At 42.7% G+C, this 22,552-nt stretch overlaps 1 protein-coding gene across 2 annotated transcripts in view; it reads left to right on the forward strand.

Moving 5' to 3' along the window:
- The window catches only part of TRPC5 (transient receptor potential cation channel subfamily C member 5), a 388,947-nt gene that overhangs the window by 157,249 nt on the left and 209,146 nt on the right, over nucleotides 1–22,552 (forward strand). For both annotated transcript variants that reach the window (XM_053579726.1, XM_053579725.1), the window contains one exon: nucleotides 2,947–3,345. In XM_053579726.1, coding sequence (XP_053435701.1) covers nucleotides 2,968–3,345 — 378 coding nt within the window. In that variant the 5' untranslated portion in view covers nucleotides 2,947–2,967. The remainder of the gene's footprint in view (nucleotides 1–2,946; nucleotides 3,346–22,552) is intronic.

Below are 22,552 nucleotides of genomic sequence, written 5' to 3' on the forward strand. Positions count from 1 at the left end.
GGCAGAGAGGAAAGAGTAGAAAGGAGTGATGAATGGAGCAAACTTTAGCTGGGACAAACAGCTGATATTTTTACCTTTGATTTTTTAAACTAAAGAAACCTTGTAAGTGAAATTGATAAGCCTTAACCAAGGTTATCATTTACATGAAGAAGCAAGAACTATACTAACAAGTGGAGAACAGTTTTTACAAGATCCAGAAAAGTCACATAAGCAACTGCAAGAAAGGTCTCACGGGTCATAAACAAGATGTAACTTACAATTTTGTCTAGTCATATTTTCTAGGATCCTGCTTTCTAGCTGATTATTCAGACACAAATATTTAAAAACCTTATATGTCTCTATAGAATGTAGGAAAGCAAAAGCTGTGCATAGAAAAGAAAAGAAATAATCAATGGCACAAGTTACAAATATCAAACAGAAACACGCTCATTCTCATCCAGGAATCAAACCTAGGGCTGTCGAGATGAAAATACAGAACTTTAACCATAAAGCCATGGAGGAAACTGGCCTCTGTCATTATTTTTACAGGGGGGCAGTGTTCAAAATATTTGTTTTTAATCTTGTTTTAAATCAGATATTTGCTCCTCAATTTTGTTAAGAGAATCTTTAGGGCTAACCACAACATCGTGTGTCTTTCTTTAAATCAAATTTTTCGATTAATATAAATAAATTAATTGTTCCAAATAAGAGATTTCTAAAAGTTTTTAAGAAAATTTTAAAGGATCTGTCTTTTGGTCATTAATCACAATGGTATATTTATTCTAAAAATGACCCCATCTAGTGCCTTTTTATAGAAAGTCCAGGTGACAATTTTCCAGGGTTAACCTGGAAAAGGAACAAAGTAGGCCCAATGCCTGTACATAGAAAAGATTGTTTCCAAGATTTCCAAAAATTCACTCTCAGAAATAGACAAGATAGGACATTTTAACACAAAGACTTCCCCTTGAGTTTGTCACATTCAGTACAAATAGTGCTCACACTACCAATCTTTTCCAACTGGCCACCTGATGTGTTCCCGACAAAACATACTCCCTGGATGTCAGAGAATGAGGAGAGAGCTCTGGCTCAGTCCCAAGGCAATCAAGGACATGAAAACAGGACAAGAGGGAGACCTCATTCAGTTTTTCTTCCAGGGCCAGTTTGAACATCAGGCTCACAGGCAATGATAAGGCAAATTAATGAGCTAGGCCCAAGTTCCACCCTAGGGTAACTCTCTTTAGACAAAATGACACAGAAAGACAATTGGCAAAACAAGGACAAGCAATACAACACAACAATAAAAACTATTTCTGAGAGGAGATGGAATCAAACAATATGAATGTTCATACATTGCACAGTACCAAAAAATATACCAATACCAGAGTCACACATAAGACTAGACACCTACAAAAACTTTTCTCTCATTAATCTTAAATTTGGAAAGGATAATGATCTTTTACCATCTGCTCGACTGGAGCCTACAGAAAGGAAAACCAGAGTTTCCAGGGAGTCCAGCTGGTTAAGTAAAGTATCTCACCACGTGCCAGCTAGACAAAGTTCCAATTTTCATCACTTCAGGATTTCAGGAGAGCAGAGTGGCTTTGAGATCCTGCTCACAGTTTTAAACTGTAGGGATTATGGTGAAACTCACTCCTCTAAAGTTCACTGAATGATCAATTTCAGTTAAGGTAGATTAATAAGAGAAATGGCATTTCCAAATACCATGCACATGGGGGGTGAAAGGTGTAGATGGGGGCACGGAGAGACAAGACCAGAGAGGAGATGTTCAGACCAGGTTTATTGAAAGGAGAGGGTGACCGACCTGGGCAGTGCAAAGGTGGCATCTGTGCCCAGGGGTCATTAGAGACCCCTTTCATATGGGGCTGTAGGGGGTGGGCAAATTCTATAGCTTGCCCAGAAAGTTACAATCCTTTGGCAGCATGAACTTCAGGGGTGGGGTTAACCAGATCCTTTTAGGAGGAGAGGAGAAGGAGGGCTTCATGAAGGGCTATGTTAGGGCTCCCAACATTGGGAACCACAAGAGTGATTATCCAACATCTCAATTAGGGTCAAATACCTTTACAGATGCCTTTTAGAAGGAAGCAGGGAGAATGTGGGATGTAGGTACAGCAAGTGGTTGCTAAGGAGGATGAATAGATGGGGTAAACAGCTTGACTTGTAAATTAATCTCAGAGACAAGTATTGTGTTTTGTTTTTAAGACAGAGTCTCACTTTATTGCCCTTGCCCTCACTTTAATGCCATGGCATCATAGCTCACAGCAACCTCAAACTTATGGGATCAAGTAATCTTCTTGCCTCAGCCTCCCAAGTAACTGGGACTACAAGCACCTACCACAGTGCCCAGCTATAGAGATGGGGGTCTTACTCTTGCTCAGGCTGGTTTTGAACTCCTGAGCTCAGGTAATCCACCTGCCTCGGCCTCCCAGAGTGCTAGGATTACAGGCGGTGCCCAGCAGGTATTGTGTTTTGAATGATTTGAGCCAGGTCTTCTAGCATTCAGAGGGAGGAAAGGGGCATTCCCCCTTTGATCCCACATCAGGTCAGTCTGATTTTATGCAGACAGGGGGAAAGCCCCTTCTAATGCTTTCTGATTGTAAATGGCCTTTAATTCAAAATACTCTTTATGTCAATTAGTCATATTTTGGGGTAAAATTTCCTTAGCTCCTTCATGAGCACAGGAAGTAATAATAACTGAAGCACAGGAGGCTTGAATAGCTTATGTAAGGTCACAGAACTGAAAAGTGATAAAACCAAGGTTTGAACCCAGGTCTTTCTGACCCCAAAGGCTGGGCTTTTTCTTTTATACTTCTTTGCAAGAGGAAAATGATTGTCATTAAAACAATTTAGGATTTTCCAAAACCTTAGCAAATTTACCTCCATAACTAACCACTTCAGATCTTCAGTTATTTAAGAACATCATTCTTCTTCCTCTCTCTCCTCACTCAGCTTTCTGAATTGCTATGAACCATGGCGCAACTGTACTACAAAAAGGTCAATTACTCACCGTACAGAGACCGCATTCCTCTGCAAATTGTGAGGGCCGAAGCAGAGCTCTCTGCAGAAGAGAAGGCCTTCCTCAATGCTGTGGAGAAGGGGGACTACGCCACTGTGAAGCAGGCCCTACAGGAGGCTGAGATCTACTACAATGTCAACATCAACTGCATGGACCCACTTGGCCGGAGTGCCCTGCTCATTGCCATTGAGAACGAGAACTTGGAGATCATGGAGTTATTGCTGAACCACAGCGTGTATGTGGGTGATGCATTGCTCTACGCCATTCGCAAGGAAGTGGTGGGTGCTGTGGAGCTTCTGCTCAGCTACAGGCGGCCCAGTGGAGAAAAGCAGGTAAGAGCAATCCCTATAGGCTGCAAGGCCTTGAAATTATGGAAGGTTAGGTAGCCTGGAATTGAGAAAGCATTATCTTAGAAATTACATCGGTGATCTCAGGTGGTATCAGAGCACTCCCCTGCATAGCCCATACTGAGTTTTACTCATTCGTCTTTTCCTTATTGGCATTTGCCTATATATGTGCCTAACAACCCTATTTCCAGAATATTCAATACCCTTCTACTCCCTGCTTTCTAACTTCATTCTCTTTCTTCATTCATGGAGAGCTCAAACACAGATCTGAAATTTCTCCTCACCAATCTCTTTCATGAAGACAAGACAGGAAACCTTTAAACTTGAGTGCCACAATGCAGATGGATATAGGGCCTCATATATGTTCCCACTAACTGCAGAGTAACTATGTTCCATCCCTAGATGGCTGGGGTTTTTCTTCTATGACTCTTGTTCCCTCCAAGGCACCTTACTATTCTGGAGTTCTTTTTGATTTCTCCCTCTCTTGCCTCCGAGTCCAATCCTCAAGCCCTGTGGTTTCTTCTTTCCCAATTTCTTTCTTTCTTTTTTTATTTATGTTTTTGAGACAGGGTCGTAAAACAATTACATTCCTTTTTGGAAAGAAGCCTTCTTAGTCAGATAAGTAAATTCTAGAGAGTCCTTCCAGGCACTTCAGAAACAGGATCAGAGAGACAGGGAGGTGGAGGAAGGCCTTTTAATTTTCAAAGTACCCAGCATGCTGAAATGCTACATTTGCAGGCATCATTTTCTGCATTCCAACATTTTTCAGTAACTACAATATCTCCTCATTAGAAGGGAAGCCAACTCAAGAATCCTAGCACTCAATACCTTCATAGAACTGTGTTGTCCAGTCCTATCTTCCCCTGGTCCCTTCTAAACATCCCTTAAATCAGACATATCTCTTCACTGTCTGTTTTCTTTAGATGCATAGCATTGGGCACATAATAGGGACAAAAAAAAAATCAAGTCATCAAAAATGGAATACTTTAATACACTCCAAAAGGTGAAATAATATATAGCCAAACTAAAATTGCAAAGTTCTTAGAAAATGTTGATAATGAAAACACTCAACAGTAAATTTTACGGGATATGGTGAAAGCTGAGTTTAAAGGAAACACATAGCTTTAATACTTGCCTAATTAAACAAAAAGGAATGAAAATAAACCAAGCGATGACTTACAGACTAAGAATTGTAATTAACACAGCAGAAAGCAAGACACCGTATTAAAACTTCCTTGAATAAAAAAGTATCCAATGTACTCAATACTACTATGAAATCAATGTATAATCACCTATACAGTCATATGAATGGCAAAACATAACTATAGTCCAGAAAATAGAAGGGAAGAGGAGAGAGAGGGGAGAGGGGATATGGGAAGAGGGAGGGTATTTGGGGGGACCTCACCTAATGTGCACGAGGCAATGGTACATTTCAAAACTATTAAGAAAAGAGTATAATTGTGATAGAGTATTAATCAGTTCAATGTAAGCATTTCACTTGACACTAATCACATACCATTTTGTACTGTTGGTTAGCTTTGCTTATGTAAATGTATAATATCTGTAACTAGATTGTTTCTTGAACATGAGGCATAAATCTAATGTTTAATGGCATCTGTGCTTCCCTCACCAGCGTCTAACCTAGTACCTAGTACATAATGGGCAATCTATGAGGATTTGTTAAGCGGCTTGGCGCCTGTCGCTCAGTGGTTAGGGCACCATCCATATACACAGGAGCTGGTAGATTCGAACCCAGCCAGGGCCTACTAAACAGCAATGACCACTGCACCAAAAAAAATAGCCAGGTGTTGTGGTGGGTGCCTGTAGTCCCAGCTACTTGGGAGGCTGAGGCAAAAGAATCACTTAAGCCCAAGAGTTTGACGTTGCTGTGAACTGTGACACGACAGCACTCTACCGAGGGTGACATAATGAGACTCTGTCTCAAAAAACAAAAAAGATTTGTTAAGGAACTTAAAGGAATTAAGTGTATCTCCCAGAAAAGCACATGGCTTGCTCATTTGAACGAGACCTTCTGGACCTCTGTATTCAACCCCATTAAGCTTCATAATTGTTTTGGGAAAAAGAAGAACCAGGGGAGGTTAAAATAGTAATGCTAGCCCTACCTGAGTTTTCAAAGTAGGCCAAGTCCTTATTTCATAGACCCCATTTCTGCCACCTTTCCCCAGTACAAACACTGAGGCTTTTTCAGTCAGAAGGTAGAGCCCTGTGTAAACTTATACTACAGTGTAACCAAAAGCATGACCTTCCCTGATAAAAGGGAACATCTAATCACAGGAATGAACCACTAATGGTGGAAAGTCAGGCATATGGAACCTGGGTGAAGCTATTTGGGGCAGGCAATTTTTGTCAGGACCCTATCATAGACACTGCCAAGACCTTCTTTATCCATACTTGGATGTCACACTGTATGCGCAACTCCACAGAGCCGTCAGCTCCACTCCCAAGTTTCTTCAGTCGCCTTCTCCTGCCCTTCTCCTCTCCCTCCGATCCCCACCACTGGCCTCTGCTAAATTTCATTTTCTTCCATTACTCTGGCAATCATTGTGATAAGTCATGTGCCAGTAACTATAACAACAGGCTGCCACAGTGCTGGAGCTCTGCCTTTCTGGGAGATAGAAACAAGGTTTGTTTAACTGGAAGCAATCAGGGAAGAGAGCAAATAAAAACTTCCTGAAGGGGGCGGCGCCTATGGCTCAGTGAGTAGGGCGCCGACCCCATATACCAGGGGTGGCGGGTTCAAACCCGGCCCGGCCAAATTGCAACAAAAAAATAGCTGGGCATTGTGGCGGGCACCTGTAGTCCCAGCTACTGGGGAGGCTGAGGCAAGAGAATCACCTAATCCCAGGAGCTGGAGGTCGCTGTGAGCTGTGATGCCATGACACTCTACCAAGGGCGATAAAGTGAGACTCTGTCTCTACAAAAAAAAAAAACTTCCTGAAGGACCTCGGGCTGAGACGGGCAGGCCACTCTAAGAAAGGCCCTCCTCTTACACAGAATTCAAACAACTCTCCTTTTGCACCCTGGCCCTCCATTCTCTCTCCAAGGGATTGGGCACAATAATTTCCATCAATCCTTGGAAGAAAAACCAGTGCCCTCCTTGGCTTTATTGGGCCAGGACTTTAGCTCCAGGCTGGCAGCCACACCACCTCTGCTCCATCCTTACCCTACCCACCTGTGCTCTTCATGCCCTTCCTCCTTTTCCAGCCTATCAAAGCTTCTCTCAGATAGAGATCAGAGTCTGGCCAAAAATGGATGACCCTGCCTTCAAGTATCAATATTCATATAAAGACTTGCTGTTTTAATAGGGACCAAATCTTCAAGTAAAATGGTACTACTTTATCAGGTAGAATTTTGTTCACCAGACAGGTGTGCGTGTGCGTGCACACGTGTGTGTATGTATTACTCTGCGGTCTTATTGCTGCAATAATCTGGCCCACTTCCTAACCTCTGTGGCCTATTTCCTTTGGGGCAGATCTCGGCAATCGGGAGAATTTCTGATTCCTTGGGGTAAACCTTCTTCAGTTAGTCTCAGAATTCAAAACGTCTTGATAAGATAAGGTCAAATGCCAGCCTATTTCTGATCTATTATCTTGCTACTTTTGAGCCACTGACTTTGGGAAAGAGTAAGAATCATTGCCAGCAGGGAGAGTAAATCCAGCCACAGCCCAGAGAGGAGACTCTTATCTGTGGATGCTCTAAATCATGTATCAAAAATCAATGGTTAACGCATATGGGAAACTTGCCAAAATGCAGACTCCTCAGTAGCACTGCATACCTATAGAATCAGAATCTTGGTGTTTAGACCAGAAATCAGTATTTTAAGGAAACCGCTTTCACCCATTTTTGGGTAAGACGCCATCTACTTCTCTGTTTTTGATTCCTAGGGCTGCCATAACAAATTACCATAAACTAGGTGGCTTAAGGCAAAAGAAATGCATTCCCTCACAGTTCCAGAGGCCAGAAGTCTAAAATGAAGGTATCAGCATGGCCCGTTCCCATGTTTCATGCCTCTGTGCTCATCTCCAATGGTTGCCAGCAATCCCAGGCATTCCTTGGCTTATAGCTGTGTCACTCCAATCTCTGCCTCCATTGTCACATACAGTTGTCATCTGTGTCTTTCTTCTGTGTTGCTGTATCTAAATTTCCCTCTCCTGGCTCAGCGCCTGTAGCTCAGTGGATAGGGCGCCAGCCACATACACCAGAGCCGGCAGGTTCGAATCCAGCCTGGGCCTGCCAAACAACAATGACAACACAACAATAAAACAGTCAGGTGTTGTGGTGGGCGCCTGTAGTCCCAGCTACTAGGGAGGCTGAGGCAAGAGAATTGCTAGAGCCCAAGAGTTTGAGGTTGCTATGAGCTGTGACACCACGGTACTCTACCCAGGGTGACGTAGTGAGGCTCTATCTCAAATAAATAAATAAATTTCCCTCTCCTTTTACTTATAAAGATACTAGTCATTTGATTTTGGGTCCACTCTAATCCAGGAAGCCCTCATCTTAACATGATTACATCAGCAGAGGTCACATTCACAGGGACCAAGAGTTAAGACTTGAACATATCCTCTTGCAGGACATGGTTCAACCTAAACTCTCTATAAGAAATACCAGTCTAAACAAGATTTTTTTTTTGTTTTTTTTTTTTTTTGGTAGAGACAGAGTCTCACTTTATGGCCCTCGGTAGAGTGCCATGGCATCACACAGCTCACAGCAACCTCCAACTCCTGGGCTTAAGCGATTCTCTTGCCTCAGCCTCCCGAGTAGCTGGGACTACAGGCACCCGCCATAACGCCCAGCTATTTTTTGGTTGCAGTTCAGCCTGGGCAGGGTTTGAACCCGCCACCCTCGGTATATGGGACCGGCGCCTTACTGACTGAGCCACAGGCACCGCCCTAAACAAGATGTTTTTAAACATCTTCAGAAGCAGAATCTTTCATTAAGTGAAATTCCATTCAGGTGTAAAACAAACAGACCCAGGTAGAGCTGCCCTAGTTTAAGTTGTAGGTTGGGGCCCAAAACCCACTTGTTTTCTCTCTCTCTCTCTCTCTCTCTCTCTCTCTCTCTCTCTCTCTCTCTCTCTCTCTCTCACACACACACACACACACACACACACACACACACACACACACACTTCCACTCCTGTACCTTCTTGGCCCTGAGGAGTGAGCATAACTTGAAAACCAGTGTCCTAGAAGAAAGTGACAGATTCTAATTCAGAGTTCATAGTGCTAGCTAGCTTGTAGCTAACAGAATGACCTTCGGTGAGTTACAGAATCTCTCTGTAGCTCAGCTTCACCATCTGTAAAATGAAACAAACAATGCCTAACCCTCCCTAATTCAGAGGCCCATTGTGTGAAATAAATAAGATTAAGATATGTCAAAGTATTGAGAACCAAAAAAAGGTTTTCAAAAATGCTAGCCAATGGGCAATAACCATTATTTTCAGCTTTATTCCATCAGTTTGACTTCACATGTCATATTGTGTGGAGAGACCAGGTGGCAAACAGTACTCATCACAAGGCACTCTTGGTACAGTGAGAAGGAAAGGTTGGGAAGCGAGCTGCTCCAGTTCACAGATTATCTCCTTCTGCCTGACCTTGATGGTAATCATCTCCCTTCTGCTGCCAGGCAAGCTGAGTAACCTCACAGGCATCCTTCTTATACTCACTGGCATCTAAGGATTTGAACAACAGGAAGGTAGATTTGCTGGCCTCTGCATCAACAGCCCACCCAAGTAATTTTCTTTCTTGGTCACTTGCGTCAATGCAGGCAGGCAGAAAGAGGCTAAGCCAACCTTCTCCCCATGGCCCGCCCCTCTGAGCTCTGCCATAATTACTCGTTTGTCTGTGGCAGATGGCTCCAAATTAAAATTGGTCTCACAGATGAGCTGGAGAGATTAAATCTCAACAACACTGATAAGTGCTTGTGTTGAGGTTATAGAAAATCAGCAACAGGACGCTCCATTTACTCCTTCTCCTCTCTGGCTCTTGATCTCAGGGTGAGATCGTACCGGCTGGAGGGGGACATTGATGGTCCAGAAAAAGATGACTGGAACACAGAAAGGGGGCATAAAAATTCTAGCCTATAAATCTCAAACACTCAATCTGAAAGCACAAAGTAAAGGAGAACATTATAAAAGTCACTCTGCTATTTATAGGCAGCTGCAGTGGTAGAAAGACCATGGGCTTTGGAGTCAACCACTTATCAGATGTGTCTCCTTGAACAAGTCAGTTAACCTCTCCAAACCTCAGCAGTTTCTTCATCTGTAACAAAGAACAATAACCAAGTCTACTTTATAGAGTTATAGTAGGAATTAAACGAAATAATATAGGTATATTACTTAGAATATTTTCTGATATGTAGTTAAGTACTCAATAAATGGTAGCTAATACTACACCTATTTCTACTAGTTGAAGCCATGCTGATTTCACTTACTGGCTAATGTCATTGAAAACATGTATTAAGTACCCACTAACACATAGTGATTAAGAATTCAGACTAAGTGACCTTGGGAAGGTCATTCACCCTGTTAAGCATCAATCTCCTTATCTGCAAAATGGGTTTAATGATATCACCTACATCATAGATTCTTTGAGATTTAAACAAGAATTAAATTTTAACTCTTGGCATAATTTGTTTCACATAAGCTTCAATATATGATACCCTTGTTATTAGCCTTAATACAAAAGAGTATTAACTCAGTGTTCCCTGAATTATCCAATATAAGACTGAGAGTCTCTATCCCCTGAATAATTTGAGTAATAGTTTTAATTCTATTATTTGCTTTGATTCTGATTCCAAAGTCAAGTTTTAGGTTAAAACAATGCATCATGTCAATCAAGTCAAGAAAATATATCAGCCACTTTAAATTGGAAGAAAAGGACATAATGACAGCATAGCATCATACTGACCAAAGTGACGAAATAAGTTACTTTTTGTCATGTATCTGTGCTGACTTTCAATAGACATAGCTCACCTCACTCACAGAATGGAATTGTAGGATGTTTCAAGATCATTTGGTCCGAAGTGACAAGTTCAAGGTCACTCAAGTGACAAGTTCAAGGTCACTCAGCTGAGCCTGAACTGATACAAATGCCTCCTGTCTCCCAAGTTACTCTTTCTACTACCCCAGTCTACTGGGAGGAGCCATCAGAAGTGGTAACAATTACAGCAAAGCTGCAAATAAACAAAGCAGCTACAAGTGGTGTCTATCAAGAACAACTTACTGATGACAGAATTTCAGCAGATGATCAACTCTATTCAGTTCTATTCAATTTTATGAGTATTTTTGAATGCTAATCATCTGTTTCACAACAAAGTTGAAAGATATAATTAGTGCCCTCAAGAAATTTATTGTCAGTAAAGTGACATCACCAAGACTGCTGACTAGAGGTATGTAAATGTCATTCCCTGCCCCAACAAAAATGGACCAAAACAACAAATAAACAACTGCACTTCATTTAGAATTGTCTAAAGGAAAACACCAGAATACAGCAAGGGACTGGTGAAATCCCTGAGGAGCATGACAACTCAGGATGGTAGTATAGAGAGAGGAGCAAAGCACATGACCACTGTGGCCCTGTTTCCCCAGCTTGGATTGGTTCAGAGCTAGGAAGGGGTTCTCATTGTGGGGAAAAGGTAAACAAAAGATCCCTGTCAGTGTTCATTAGTGCCAGGTACATCTTGGTATAGCAGTCCCCTAGTCCTCACAGACACTGAGCCCAGTTTAGGGAGCTGCCTGTAGTCCACATGACTGCATTGTCCAGAGAAGGAGCCTATGTGGTACCCCATGGGACTCAATAACAAAGGAAGAAAGGAACAATTGAAAACAACAAAATGGCAGGATTAAGTCCTCACCTATCGGTAATAATCTTTAACATAAAGAGATTAAGTTCCCCAATTAAAAGATATGGACTGGCTGAATGGATGAACACACACACAACTATATACTACCTGAAAGAAACTCACTTCACATGTAAAGACATAAATAAACCCAAGTTAAAAGGTGGAAAATGATATTCTATGCAAAGGAAAAACAAAGGAGAACAGGAGTAGCTAAACTATTTATGCCAGATAAAATAGAATTCAAGTCAAAAGCTATAAAAAGAGACAAAGAAGTTCATTATATAAAAATAAAGGGCTCCTGCGGTGCATCTTACAAGGGTACATGTGAAACTTAGTAAATGTAGAATATAATTGTCTTAACACTGTCTTAACACAATAACTAAGAACATGCCAGGAAGGCCGTGTCAACCACTGTGATGAAAATGTGTCAAACTGTTTATAAAACCAGTGTATGGTGCCCCATGATCACATTAATGTACACAGCTATGATGTACTATTAATAAAAAATAAATAAATAAATAAAAGGCTCAATTCAGCAAGAAGATGAAATAATTGTTTTCTTCTTTTCTTTTTTTTTTTTTTTTTTTTTTGAGACAGAATCTTACTCTGTCATCCACCGTGGCTTCACAGCTCACAGTAACCTTAAACTATTGGGCTTAAGTGATTCTCTTGCCTCAGCCTCCCAGGTAGCTGGAACTACAGGCACCCACCACAATGCCCAACTATTCTTTGTTGCAGTTGTCATTGTCTGGCTGGCCAGGGCCAGTTTCGAACCCGCCAGCCTCAGTGTATGTGGCCAGTGCCATAACCACTGTGCTACAGGCACAGAACCAGAAGATGAAATAATTGTAATTATATATGCATTCAACATTGGAACACCCAAATATATGAAGCAAATACTATTTCTAAAGAGAGAGATACACAGTAACACAATAATAGGAGAGGACCTCAATACTCCGTTTTCAGCAATGGATAGAACATCCACACAGAAAATCACCAAAGAAACATCAGAGTTAAATCACACTCTAGACCAAATAGACGTAACTGACATTTCTAGAACATTCCACCCAATAAAGGCAGAATACACATTCTTCTTAGCACATGGAACTTTATCCAAGATAGATCATCTGTGAGGCCACAAAACAAGTCTGTACAAATTTCTTTAAAAAATGAAATACGATCAAAAATATTTTCTGACCATGGTGAAATAAAACTAGAAATCAGTAGTAGGAGGCAATGTTATCCTTCTAGTTATCTAGATTTGAAACCTTGCAGTTCTCTTCAGTTGTCTCTTTCTCCATCCTTTACTTCAGTCACCCATACCCAGTTGGTGACCAAGTGCCTCTGAATAACTTAAAAGAGGTGAGAATGCAAACATACAATTAATGGAAATACAAGTACGTTTAGAGGTAAGAGGAGTGTGCTGTATATGTAAGGAGCCTGAACTGACTCAGGCTCTGTGTCTGATCTTGTCATTCAGAGACCTGTAGTTGCTCCTTATTTCCTATAGAATAAAGTTCAAAATATAGGCACAGAGTTGATAGTTTGAGGAAAGCTGGTTGATTAATGGCCCCTCAAATCATGCTGAATTGTCACTGATCAATCTAGCCCTAGACTTAGAGGAATATTGAGGCCAACAGGCGAGAAAGGATAAGAAAGGAGTTTCTTCTATCAGCAGTAAGTCCCCAGTCAGGAGGAAGTCCATCTTTGTGAGGGCCATCTTAGATTCAGGTATTTTCTGATAAGCCCAAATAGTTTGTTGTGTCTGCAGGATTAAGTGACCCTCCATCCAGCAAGTATTCTCTGTTCTAAGTGTTATATCAGCCCCTGGAAGTTATCAGTGGAGGGGAGAAAGAATAGCACATGATTTGTAGGAGCCTGAATGAAGGAAAACTTCCTGTTTGGCCTTGCTGGCAGTGAATTGTTGTTGTCTGTCCATTAGTAAAGGAGATCTGTCAGTCAAATGATAAAAATATACTGAAAGAAACTTCCAAAGAGAGTCAAACCAAAGAAGGAAGAGGAAGCTGGTCCCAAAAGAAGATAAAGACTCATCTCTGAGTCTACCACCTTTTCCTTCTTTGAGGCATGGTGACCCATAACAAATACCTCTGAAGTTGGAGAGCAGAAATTCTAAATCTTCCTCTGCTCTTCGAGGGCAGCCTATGGTGATTTGCTGTTTGCAACCACCATTAGTTCCAGTCTCCATCTCAGAATTGGGGATTGAACTTTGGAGCTAAAAATGATCACTAGAGATCCTTGAATCCATTCCATTGTCATGAAACCAGCCTTATACTCAATCCCCCAGGCAGACAGTATCTGCTCACCTCCCAGTGTGCCTACACACAGAGAAGAGCTTTCGATCTGCACTGAGATAGCCAGAGTGTAGAATGGTTTAGGCTTTGTCTACCCAAGCTAAATGAAGATGTGCTATATTTACTCAAGCAGTTTTCTCACTCTACCCCCTCTTATTTCTTAACTTAATAACTTAACAATGTGAAATTATTCAAGTATCAGGGTCCTAGTCATCATCATCCTTCTCCACATTCATTTCTTTATTTTACAATTTTTGTTATAGGAGTAAAACATGTTAACTTACTATAAGAATTAAAAGATAAAAACATGTGAAGAAAAACATCCCCTGCTTCCCACTCCCCAAATCAGCTCCCTAGAAGTCATTACGACATACAATTTATGCAAGTCCTTCTATATTCTATTAATATTTAAGCAGAAACATGCACAGACTTTTTTTAAACAGATGTGCCATAACTTGATCTTTTCTCTTGATAATACATTGTGGATATCTTGTTAAAAGTGGGCACAACATTGGCAAAGTGACAATTGTGCTTCATCTGCTGCTTGGCCTGACTCCCCCTTTCCTTCTTGCCCCCCTCCCACCTGCTTTTTGGCAACCTCAGGGTTCTGACCTCTTGGTTTTCCAGCACACTCCAGATAACCATGGACTTTTCCTCTGAACTCGGGCTACTTCCAGAGTGATGGGGCCTCACCCCTCATCCTCCATAGGCATGCATACCAGCCAGGAGCACCACTTGATCTTCTAAAGCAGTGGTTCTCAACCTGTGGGTCGCGACCCCTTTCTAACAATGAAAATACATTGCGGCATTAGGAAGGTTGAGAACCACTGTGCTAGAGCAATGGCCTCCACTGAGACTACATGAGTCTTGATCTGGGCCACTGTCTCCTAACCTTTATGTGTCCCAGGCACAAAGAGCTGCATGTTGGCTACTGAATCGCAACTACCACTGCCACCACCCTGAAGATAGAGTCAAGAAAGGGAAGGGGTATGCCCTCATCACCTGCTGCATGCCACATCATTGCTCAGGAAAGCATTCTCTTTTTTTCTTTTTTTTTTTGAGACAGAATCTCACTATGTTGTCCTGGGTAGAGTGCTGTGGCATCACAGCTCACAGCAACCTCAAACTCTTGGGCTTAAGCAATTCTCTTGCCTCCGCCTCCCAAGTAACTGGGACTACAGGTGCCCACCACAATACCTGGCTCTTTTTTGGTTGTAGTTGTCATTGTTGTTTGGCAGGCCCAGGCTGGATTGGAACCCACCAGCTCTGGTGTACATAGCTGGTGCCCTAGCTGCTGAGCTACAGGCGCCGAGCCAGGAAAGCATTCTTTTTTTTTTTTTGTAGAGACAGAGTCTCACTGTACCGCCCTCGGGTAGAGTGCCATGGCGTCACACGGCTCACAGCAACCTCTAACTCTTGGGCTTACGCGATTCTCTTGCCTCAGCCTCCCAAGCAGCTGGGACTACAGGCGCCCGCCACAACGCCCGGCTATTTTTTGTTGCAGTTTGGCTGGGGCTGGGTTTGAACCTGCCACCCTGGGCACATGGGGCCGGCGCCCTACTCACTGAGCCACAGGCGCCGCCCCAGGAAAGCATTCTTGATAAACAGTTTCATACTAGGGAGACCCTGAGGGTGCTGAGTAGTGTTTGAAGGAGAAGAAGGGAACATGCCCACCTGATTTCTAAACCATAACTTCAGCACTGAGGAGAAAAGGAATGGCATATCACCACGGGACATGTTCAAGCAGAGGCAGAGGCAGGGACATGACCAAAAGGGCTAAACATCCATTATGAGGCTGGGCTATGTCATCTCCAAGGTCTCTTCTAACCCTGGAATTTGGCAATGTGTATATCAACTATGGTGCATGATATGATGAACAAAGTCTGGAAGCGAAGTTCTCATATTGCCTCTATCCCTCAAGTATTGGACAGCCAGGAACAAATTACTCAATTTCTCTACAGCTTAACCTCTTACCATTGAAAAGCAAAGGGATAAGCCCTGTTTAGAAATTATTCTAAAAATACTTTATTAACCCACATTAAATAGGTGCTGTGCCTGACACATAATTGGTCTAGTAGACAGTCAAGAATACAAAGCCCCAGGAAATATAAAAACCATGAGGGAGTTCACTAATAACTCTACAGGCAAAGAGATCATTGTCATGTTTCTAGCATAGAATCTCTGGCGTTCTGGGGATATCAGTTTTAGCTGTGGTCCACTTAACCATTGAATCGTCAAGATTAAATAAAACACAGTGGCGATCCAAGTCCATTTCTCTGGTCACTGCAATCAATCCAAGCTGCATTAATCTGTAGCCTCTGAAAGACTCAAACATTCCAATGCTAATTTGAGGGAACAGACCCTTAGCAGGATATGAAAGAAGTCCCAAAACAATTCTGTGCAAGTGGCAGTTGTCCAGAATGCTCAAATGTGTGTCTGAGACTACGAGGGAGTCTCAAGTTTATGAATGAGATCACAGATGAAGAAAGGTTTCCTGGGAGCTGCGGCTCCACCTTGCACACCTGATTACCCTAACTGCCCTGTTTTGACAAAAGACAAGCAAGCCATGCATCCGTGAGCCCTTCAGGAGCTGGGCCTCCATTTCCTTTCCCACTTAGAACTTTGCATTCATCTTTGAGATTCTTGTCGCCTATTAACTGAATATAATGAAGAAAATGAAGCAGTAGTAAATTTAATCTAGAACCCCAGCCTCTTGTAAGGCCTCCTTTAGGTTAGGCCTGGCCAGTGTTCCTGAAAAGGTGGTGCTGGGTGGTGCCTGTGGCTCAGTGAGTAGGGTGCCGGCCCCGTATACCAAGGGTGGCGGGTTCAAATCTGGCTACAGTCAAACTGCAACAAAAAATAGCTGGGCGTTGTGGCGGGCACCTGTGGTCCCAGCTACTTGGGAGGCTGAGGCAAGAGAATCACCTAAGCCCAGGAGTTGGAGGTTGCTGTGAGCTGTGGTGCCAGGGCACTCTACCGAGGGCAACAAAGTGAGACTCTGTGTCTAAAAAAAAAAAAAAAAGAAAGAAAGAAAGAAAAAGAAAAGGTGGTGCTGAATCCAAGATGTCCTTTTTTTTTATGACAGAGTCCCACTCTGTCACCCTCAGTAGAGTGCTGTGGCACCATAGCTCACAGCAACCTCAAACTCCTAGGCTCAAGCAATTCTCTTGCCTCAGCCTCCCGAGTAGCTGGGAGTACAGGCGCCCACTACAATGCCCAGCTATTTTTAGAGATGAGGTCTCGCTCTAGCTCAGACTGATCTCCAACCCAAGAATTCAGGTCATCCGCCCACCTCGGCCTCCCAAAATGCTGGGATTACAGACGTGAGCCACTGCGCCCAGTCTCAATTGCAAGATTTCTTTGAAGCTATGCAGTGTCTACCATCCTGTGTCTTTCAGATAGCACAGCGGTTCTCAACCTGTGGGTCGCGACCCCTTTGTAACAATGAAAATACATCCTGCATATCAGATATGTACATTACGATTCATAACGGTAGCAAAACTACAGTTATGAAGTAGCAACGAAAATAATTTTATGCTTGGGGGTCACCACACCATGAGGAACTGTATTAAAGGGTGTGGACTTAGGAAGCTTGAGAACCATTGAGATAGAGGGACATGTTTTGCAAGTGATTGAAAGGTCAACGTTACATTTAAAATGTCTTTGCCTTTCCAGGTTTCAGATTTGGGGCAGATTGGACTTCGGGGAAATAAGGACGAGACAGCCGATGTTTCCCTAATTCACTCGTGATCAGCACCTAGCTTACCCTTTCACTCTACCCCAGGCCCCTAGCCTGGGAGCGTACAGCAAGAATGGCAGACAAGAATAGCAGCAGGGTTAGCAGCCCAGGGGGGCTCTCTCTCCTTCCATCTCTAGCCAAGCTCCCATCCCTTTCCTTAGACACTTGGTCTGTTCAGAAAGGAACAAAAGGCATTCTGCTTGAAACAGCACTACTGACAAAGCAGCTGCCAGTCCAAGCAATAAAATTAAAAGTTATGTGCGAGAGAGAAATTGTGGGAGAGGTACATTGTTCTTAAGTTTTTCCCTTCAAAATGTGATAGATGGAAAATATGTGAGTAAATTATAAGAATATTAGAAAACCTGCACTTGTGAAAGAGTGTGTTTGGAAAGAACTGGCTTGCAATTGAAGGGATAGGTTCAATCACAAAATGACTTAGATGCTAGTTTTCTTTTTCTTTTTTTTTTCTTTTTCCTTTTTTTTTTTTTTTTTGAGACAGAGTCTCACTATGTCACCCTTGGTAGCGTGCCATGGCATCACAGCTCACAGCAACCTCAAACTCTTGGGCTTAAGCGATTCTCTTGCCTCAGCCTCCCGAGTAGCTGGGACCACAGGCACCTTCCATAACACCCAGCTATTTTTTGTTGCAGTTGTCATTGTTTAGCTGGCCCAGGCCAAGTTCGAACCCTCCACCTTCGGTGTATGTGGCTGCTGCCATAACCACTGTGCAACGGGCACCAAGCCAATGCTACTTTTCTTGTCAATGGAAAGTTACTCATTTTATAAAGGATTCTGTTTTCTTAGGGACCCAGTAATTTAACCCTGGCCGTTGTGTACTGAAAAACCAACCGCTCATCAAGATATGCTGTCATGGCCATTAAACAGAGACTTTTGAATGCAGCTTTTCTGCCAAAGAAGGAAGAACTATTCTTGAAATGCGTCCCACTGAGTTGTCTGTGCTGGATGAACTTAAACTTTTTGGCCTTGTTCAGGCTTAGACTCTTTCCCAACCTTCATCAATTCCTGCTGTAGTCTGAGGAGCTCCTGGTTGCATGGGTGTTTCTGAGAGAATCCACTCAGAAATCCCAGATGGGAATTTCAAGCAGAAAGACCCTGAATACAAAATTGTCCCAGGGTGCCTCTAGCAATACCAACCAAGAAAAATACTTCTCATGTTAATGGGAGTTCTTATAGGCTTGCCTTATATTTCCCTAGAACATCCATAACTCACAGAGTTTTTATTGCAATGATAATCAAGGGCCCTAACTGTGGTGGCGTCATGAGATACATGACCACTGCCTCCTTTTCAATGGAGCTGAGGATAACAGCACCATGCCATTGAAAGGCATACTCCATAACGACCTACCCAGTTTCCTGCCACAGTCCCCCCAGTCCCCCGCCCCCACAGATAAAGATACTTCATTCCTATGGAATGACTTCCATTCATTCCCATGAGATGACTCTTCTAGTCTACGATCTGAGACCAATCCTGTTCCTAGTTATGGGGACTCATAGAACTGGAGGCCAGTAGCTTAGCAGTTCAGCATCAAGTCAGGCAAGCTGCTGGTCCTCTGTCCATCTTGTATTTTGGTAGCCAGGCCTCAGCGCTTACCTGGTGGCCACATGACCATGCCTCTGTTTTCTACTCTAATCTAGTGATTCTAAACTGCAGATGACTCCCCCTTCCACAGGGGATATTTGGCAATATGTAGAAATAGTTTTAGTTGTCACATCTGTTGGGGGGATGCTGCTGGTATCAAGGGGATAGAAGCCAGGAATGATGCTAAACATTCTACAATGAACACCATGGCTCCCTACAGTAAAAGAATCATCTGGGCCAAAATGTCAAGAGTGCCAAGGTTGAGAAACCCTGGACTACTTCCAATAACTGAGTCCCTGTCTTTAAAGTATTTTTTTTTTATTGTTTAGGATTCATTGAGGGTACAAAGAATTGGGTTACATTGATTGCATTTGTTAGGTAAGGTCCCTCTTGTAATTGTGTCCCACCCCTAACAGGTGTGCCATACATCATGATCCCCTAACCCCCTCCCGCCTCCCCCTCCCCAACCCTCCTTCCCCTACCCCCTACCTTGTACTGGATCATCTACTGCCTTCATATTAGAATTGGGTACATTGGATTCTTTTATATATTTTTTTTATTTAGTACATTGGATTCTTGCTTCTCCATTCTTGTGATGTTTTACTAAGAAGAATGTATACCATGGAACACTATTCAGCTATTAAAAAAAAAGATGGAGACTTTACAACTTTTATATTAACCTGGATTGCGTTGGAACACACTCTTCTGAGTTCCTGTCTTATATTCTGCCCAGTATCCCTATACATGTTGCCAGACTTCACAATTAATCACCTTTCTCCTAGACCTTGTCTACATCCACATTCTTTTGAAACAGTGTTCTCCCCACATACTGAGAAGCCTCTCTTTTATCCACTACCAGCATAACTGGGCTGCTTCGGATGCTGGGCACCCATCATTCCACCTAACCATCTTGAGTCCATATATTGTGCTTGTGAACAACTCAAGGTTTGGATCCAACCTACTTGGATTAAGGTCTTGGCCCCTCCATTTAGTAGCTGCATGACTCAGATGAGCTACTTTACCTTCCTGGACCTCACTTTCCTTATCCATGAAATAAAAACTCATAGAAGAGATAATACATGTCAAGTGCTTAGAGTTCTTGGCATGTTTTTGAAGATTTGATAAATGTTAGCTACTGCCCATGGGTAAGATGGGTCTAGTTTGCTTCAGCAGGCCTCATTTTTCCCTGGAACAGCACCATCCAATAGAACTTTCTGCTATGATGGAAATGTTTTCTACCTACGCTATCCAATAAGGCAGTCACCATACGGCTATTGAATAGTTGAAACGTAATCAGGGTGACTGAGGAATTTAATTTTTAAAATACTATTTAATTGTAATTCTAGGGGGCAGGAGCTATGGCAGAAGGAGGGAGGGCAGGAGGTGGGATCTCACCTAACGTGCACATTGTGAGGATATATACCACACCCCCTGGTGAGGGGCTCTTCTACAAATGGAACTTAACCCTAGAAGTGAGAACAATGTAACCTAAAAATTGTACCCTTGGGGCAGCACCTGTGGCTCAAAGGAGTAGGGCACCGGCCCCATATGCCAGAGGTGGCGGGATCAAACCCAGCCCTGGCCAGAAACTGCAAAAAAAAATAAAAATAAAAAAAGTACCCTCGTATTAATTTGAATTAAGTTTAAAAAATACAAAAAAAAAAATAAAACTACGGAGAAAAAAATAATTTTAATCCTTTCATTTTTTTTATTGTTGGGGATTCAGTGAGGGTACAATAAGCCAGGTTACACTGATTGCAATTGTTAGGTAAAGTCCCTCTTGCAATCATGTCTTGCCCCCATAAAGTGTGACACACACCAAGGCCCCACCCCCTCCCTCCCTCCCTCTTTCTGCTTTTCCTCCCCCCATAACCTTAATTGTCATTAATTGTCCTCATATCAAAATTGAGTACATAGGATTCATGCTTCTCCATTCTTGTGATGCTTTACTAAGAATAATGTCTTCCACTTCCATCCAGAATAATTTTAATTCTAGTAGTCAAACATGGCTAGGGGCATCATAACACAACCTCTACACCTGCACCCAAATTAAAATTGCAACATCCCCTGAGGAAGGGAGGGGCATTCTTTCTCTCCTCCCAGACATTGCAAATCATTGTCCCAATAAGGCATTGTACTGAAGGGAGGTATATCCCAATCCTCAGGTGGGTTGGGATGGAAGAACAGGCTAAGGCTGGCATGACTAAGTCTGGCTAGTTCTGCCTCCCTGCTCTAGTCAGCTATTGCCAAATAAGCCTCATACTTTATGAGATATTTTTGGTTGTCAATTCTTGCCAGGACAGGGGTGGGAGGGGCCAATATCAGCATCTAGTGGATAGAGACTGATTATTAGTTGGCCCAAACATCAGCCACAAAGAGGCTGAGAAACTCTTCCCTAGAGGAATCCTTAAACAATCTCAGGCAGGGGGACATCATTCAGCTCTCAAAACCCTCTAAATGCTAGAGGTCTCTAACTTCCCTAGGAATTCATTTCAGTGATTACACTACCTTAGTTTATTTATCCCCTTCAAATTACCTCGAAAGAAATTGCTTCTCTCCATATCAGGAACACATTTTTAAAAGCAGTAATGCTTCAATCTGGAAGAATGCAGATAAAGAACAGAAATCTCAAAAATGATAATAGCTATAAAGAGGGAGAACTGGGTCTAGTTCACCGAATGCTAGGATATTAGAAGGAAGAGAGCCTTTGAAATATGTAAGAGTTTTAGGATGAGTGATAGACCAGGATTTCCACAATGCATAATAAAATGACTTGTCCTCGTTACCCCAAAAAGGTAATACCGTGTGAAAGGGTAAAGGTGCTCTCAAAAAGGGGTGCATTTAGATATGCATGCAGCTTCTAAAACCATAAGGGAGTACTTAAAGGAGCCAGAAATATTAGGGCCACACTTTTTTGAAATTGAAGGCATGGAAGGAATTCCCACTCATGTTTTTTTTTTTTTTTTTTTTTAAGACAGAGTCACACTCTGTCATCATAGCTCACAGCAACCTCAAACCCTTGGGCTTGAGCAATCAATCCTCTTGCCTCATGTAGCTGGGACTACAGGCATGGGCCACTAGGCTTAGCTAGTATTTACTATTTTTAGTAGAGACAGGACTTCCCAGCAGGGTGTTCTGGCGGCACAGGCCGAAAAATCAGGTATCTGAGAGCCTGGTCCCACCTGATGACTGTTCTCTTGGCAAGAGAATGTTACCTGGGTGTTCTCTTAGAGAATGTTGCCCATCTGTGGGAAAGAACAAACATCCAGCGCTTTAATCAATCCCACCCTGTATTCCTGGGTTGTCAAAGAATCCTCTGACCAACCCAAGAAGCCTTCCAGCCAAACAAAAGGAAGCGTCCTTCTAATACTTTGGGAAGAATCCCTGAGGAGAGTGGCCTCCGCAGCCCCTGTGCTTGTCCGGAATTAGCCACTCTTACCAGTGTAGGGGTTAGTACCCACAGGCTCTGCTGTGCTTATTACTTGCCTGTGGCACAGCCCAAGAAATCAGGTATCTGGGAGGCTGGTCCCACCTGATGCAAGTTCTGCCCCTTTCTGCTCGGGCCCCATAGTAACAATCAGAGTGGGGATAAGCCCTGCCCTGGAGAAAACAGCTGTGCAGTGCTTGCATATTTAACCCTTTACGATTTTTACAAGCTTTTTCTAAATTCCCAGCAAC

The sequence above is a fragment of the Nycticebus coucang genome, chromosome X (assembly GCF_027406575.1).
Source record: "Nycticebus coucang isolate mNycCou1 chromosome X, mNycCou1.pri, whole genome shotgun sequence".
Classification (NCBI taxonomy): domain Eukaryota; kingdom Metazoa; phylum Chordata; class Mammalia; order Primates; family Lorisidae; genus Nycticebus; species Nycticebus coucang.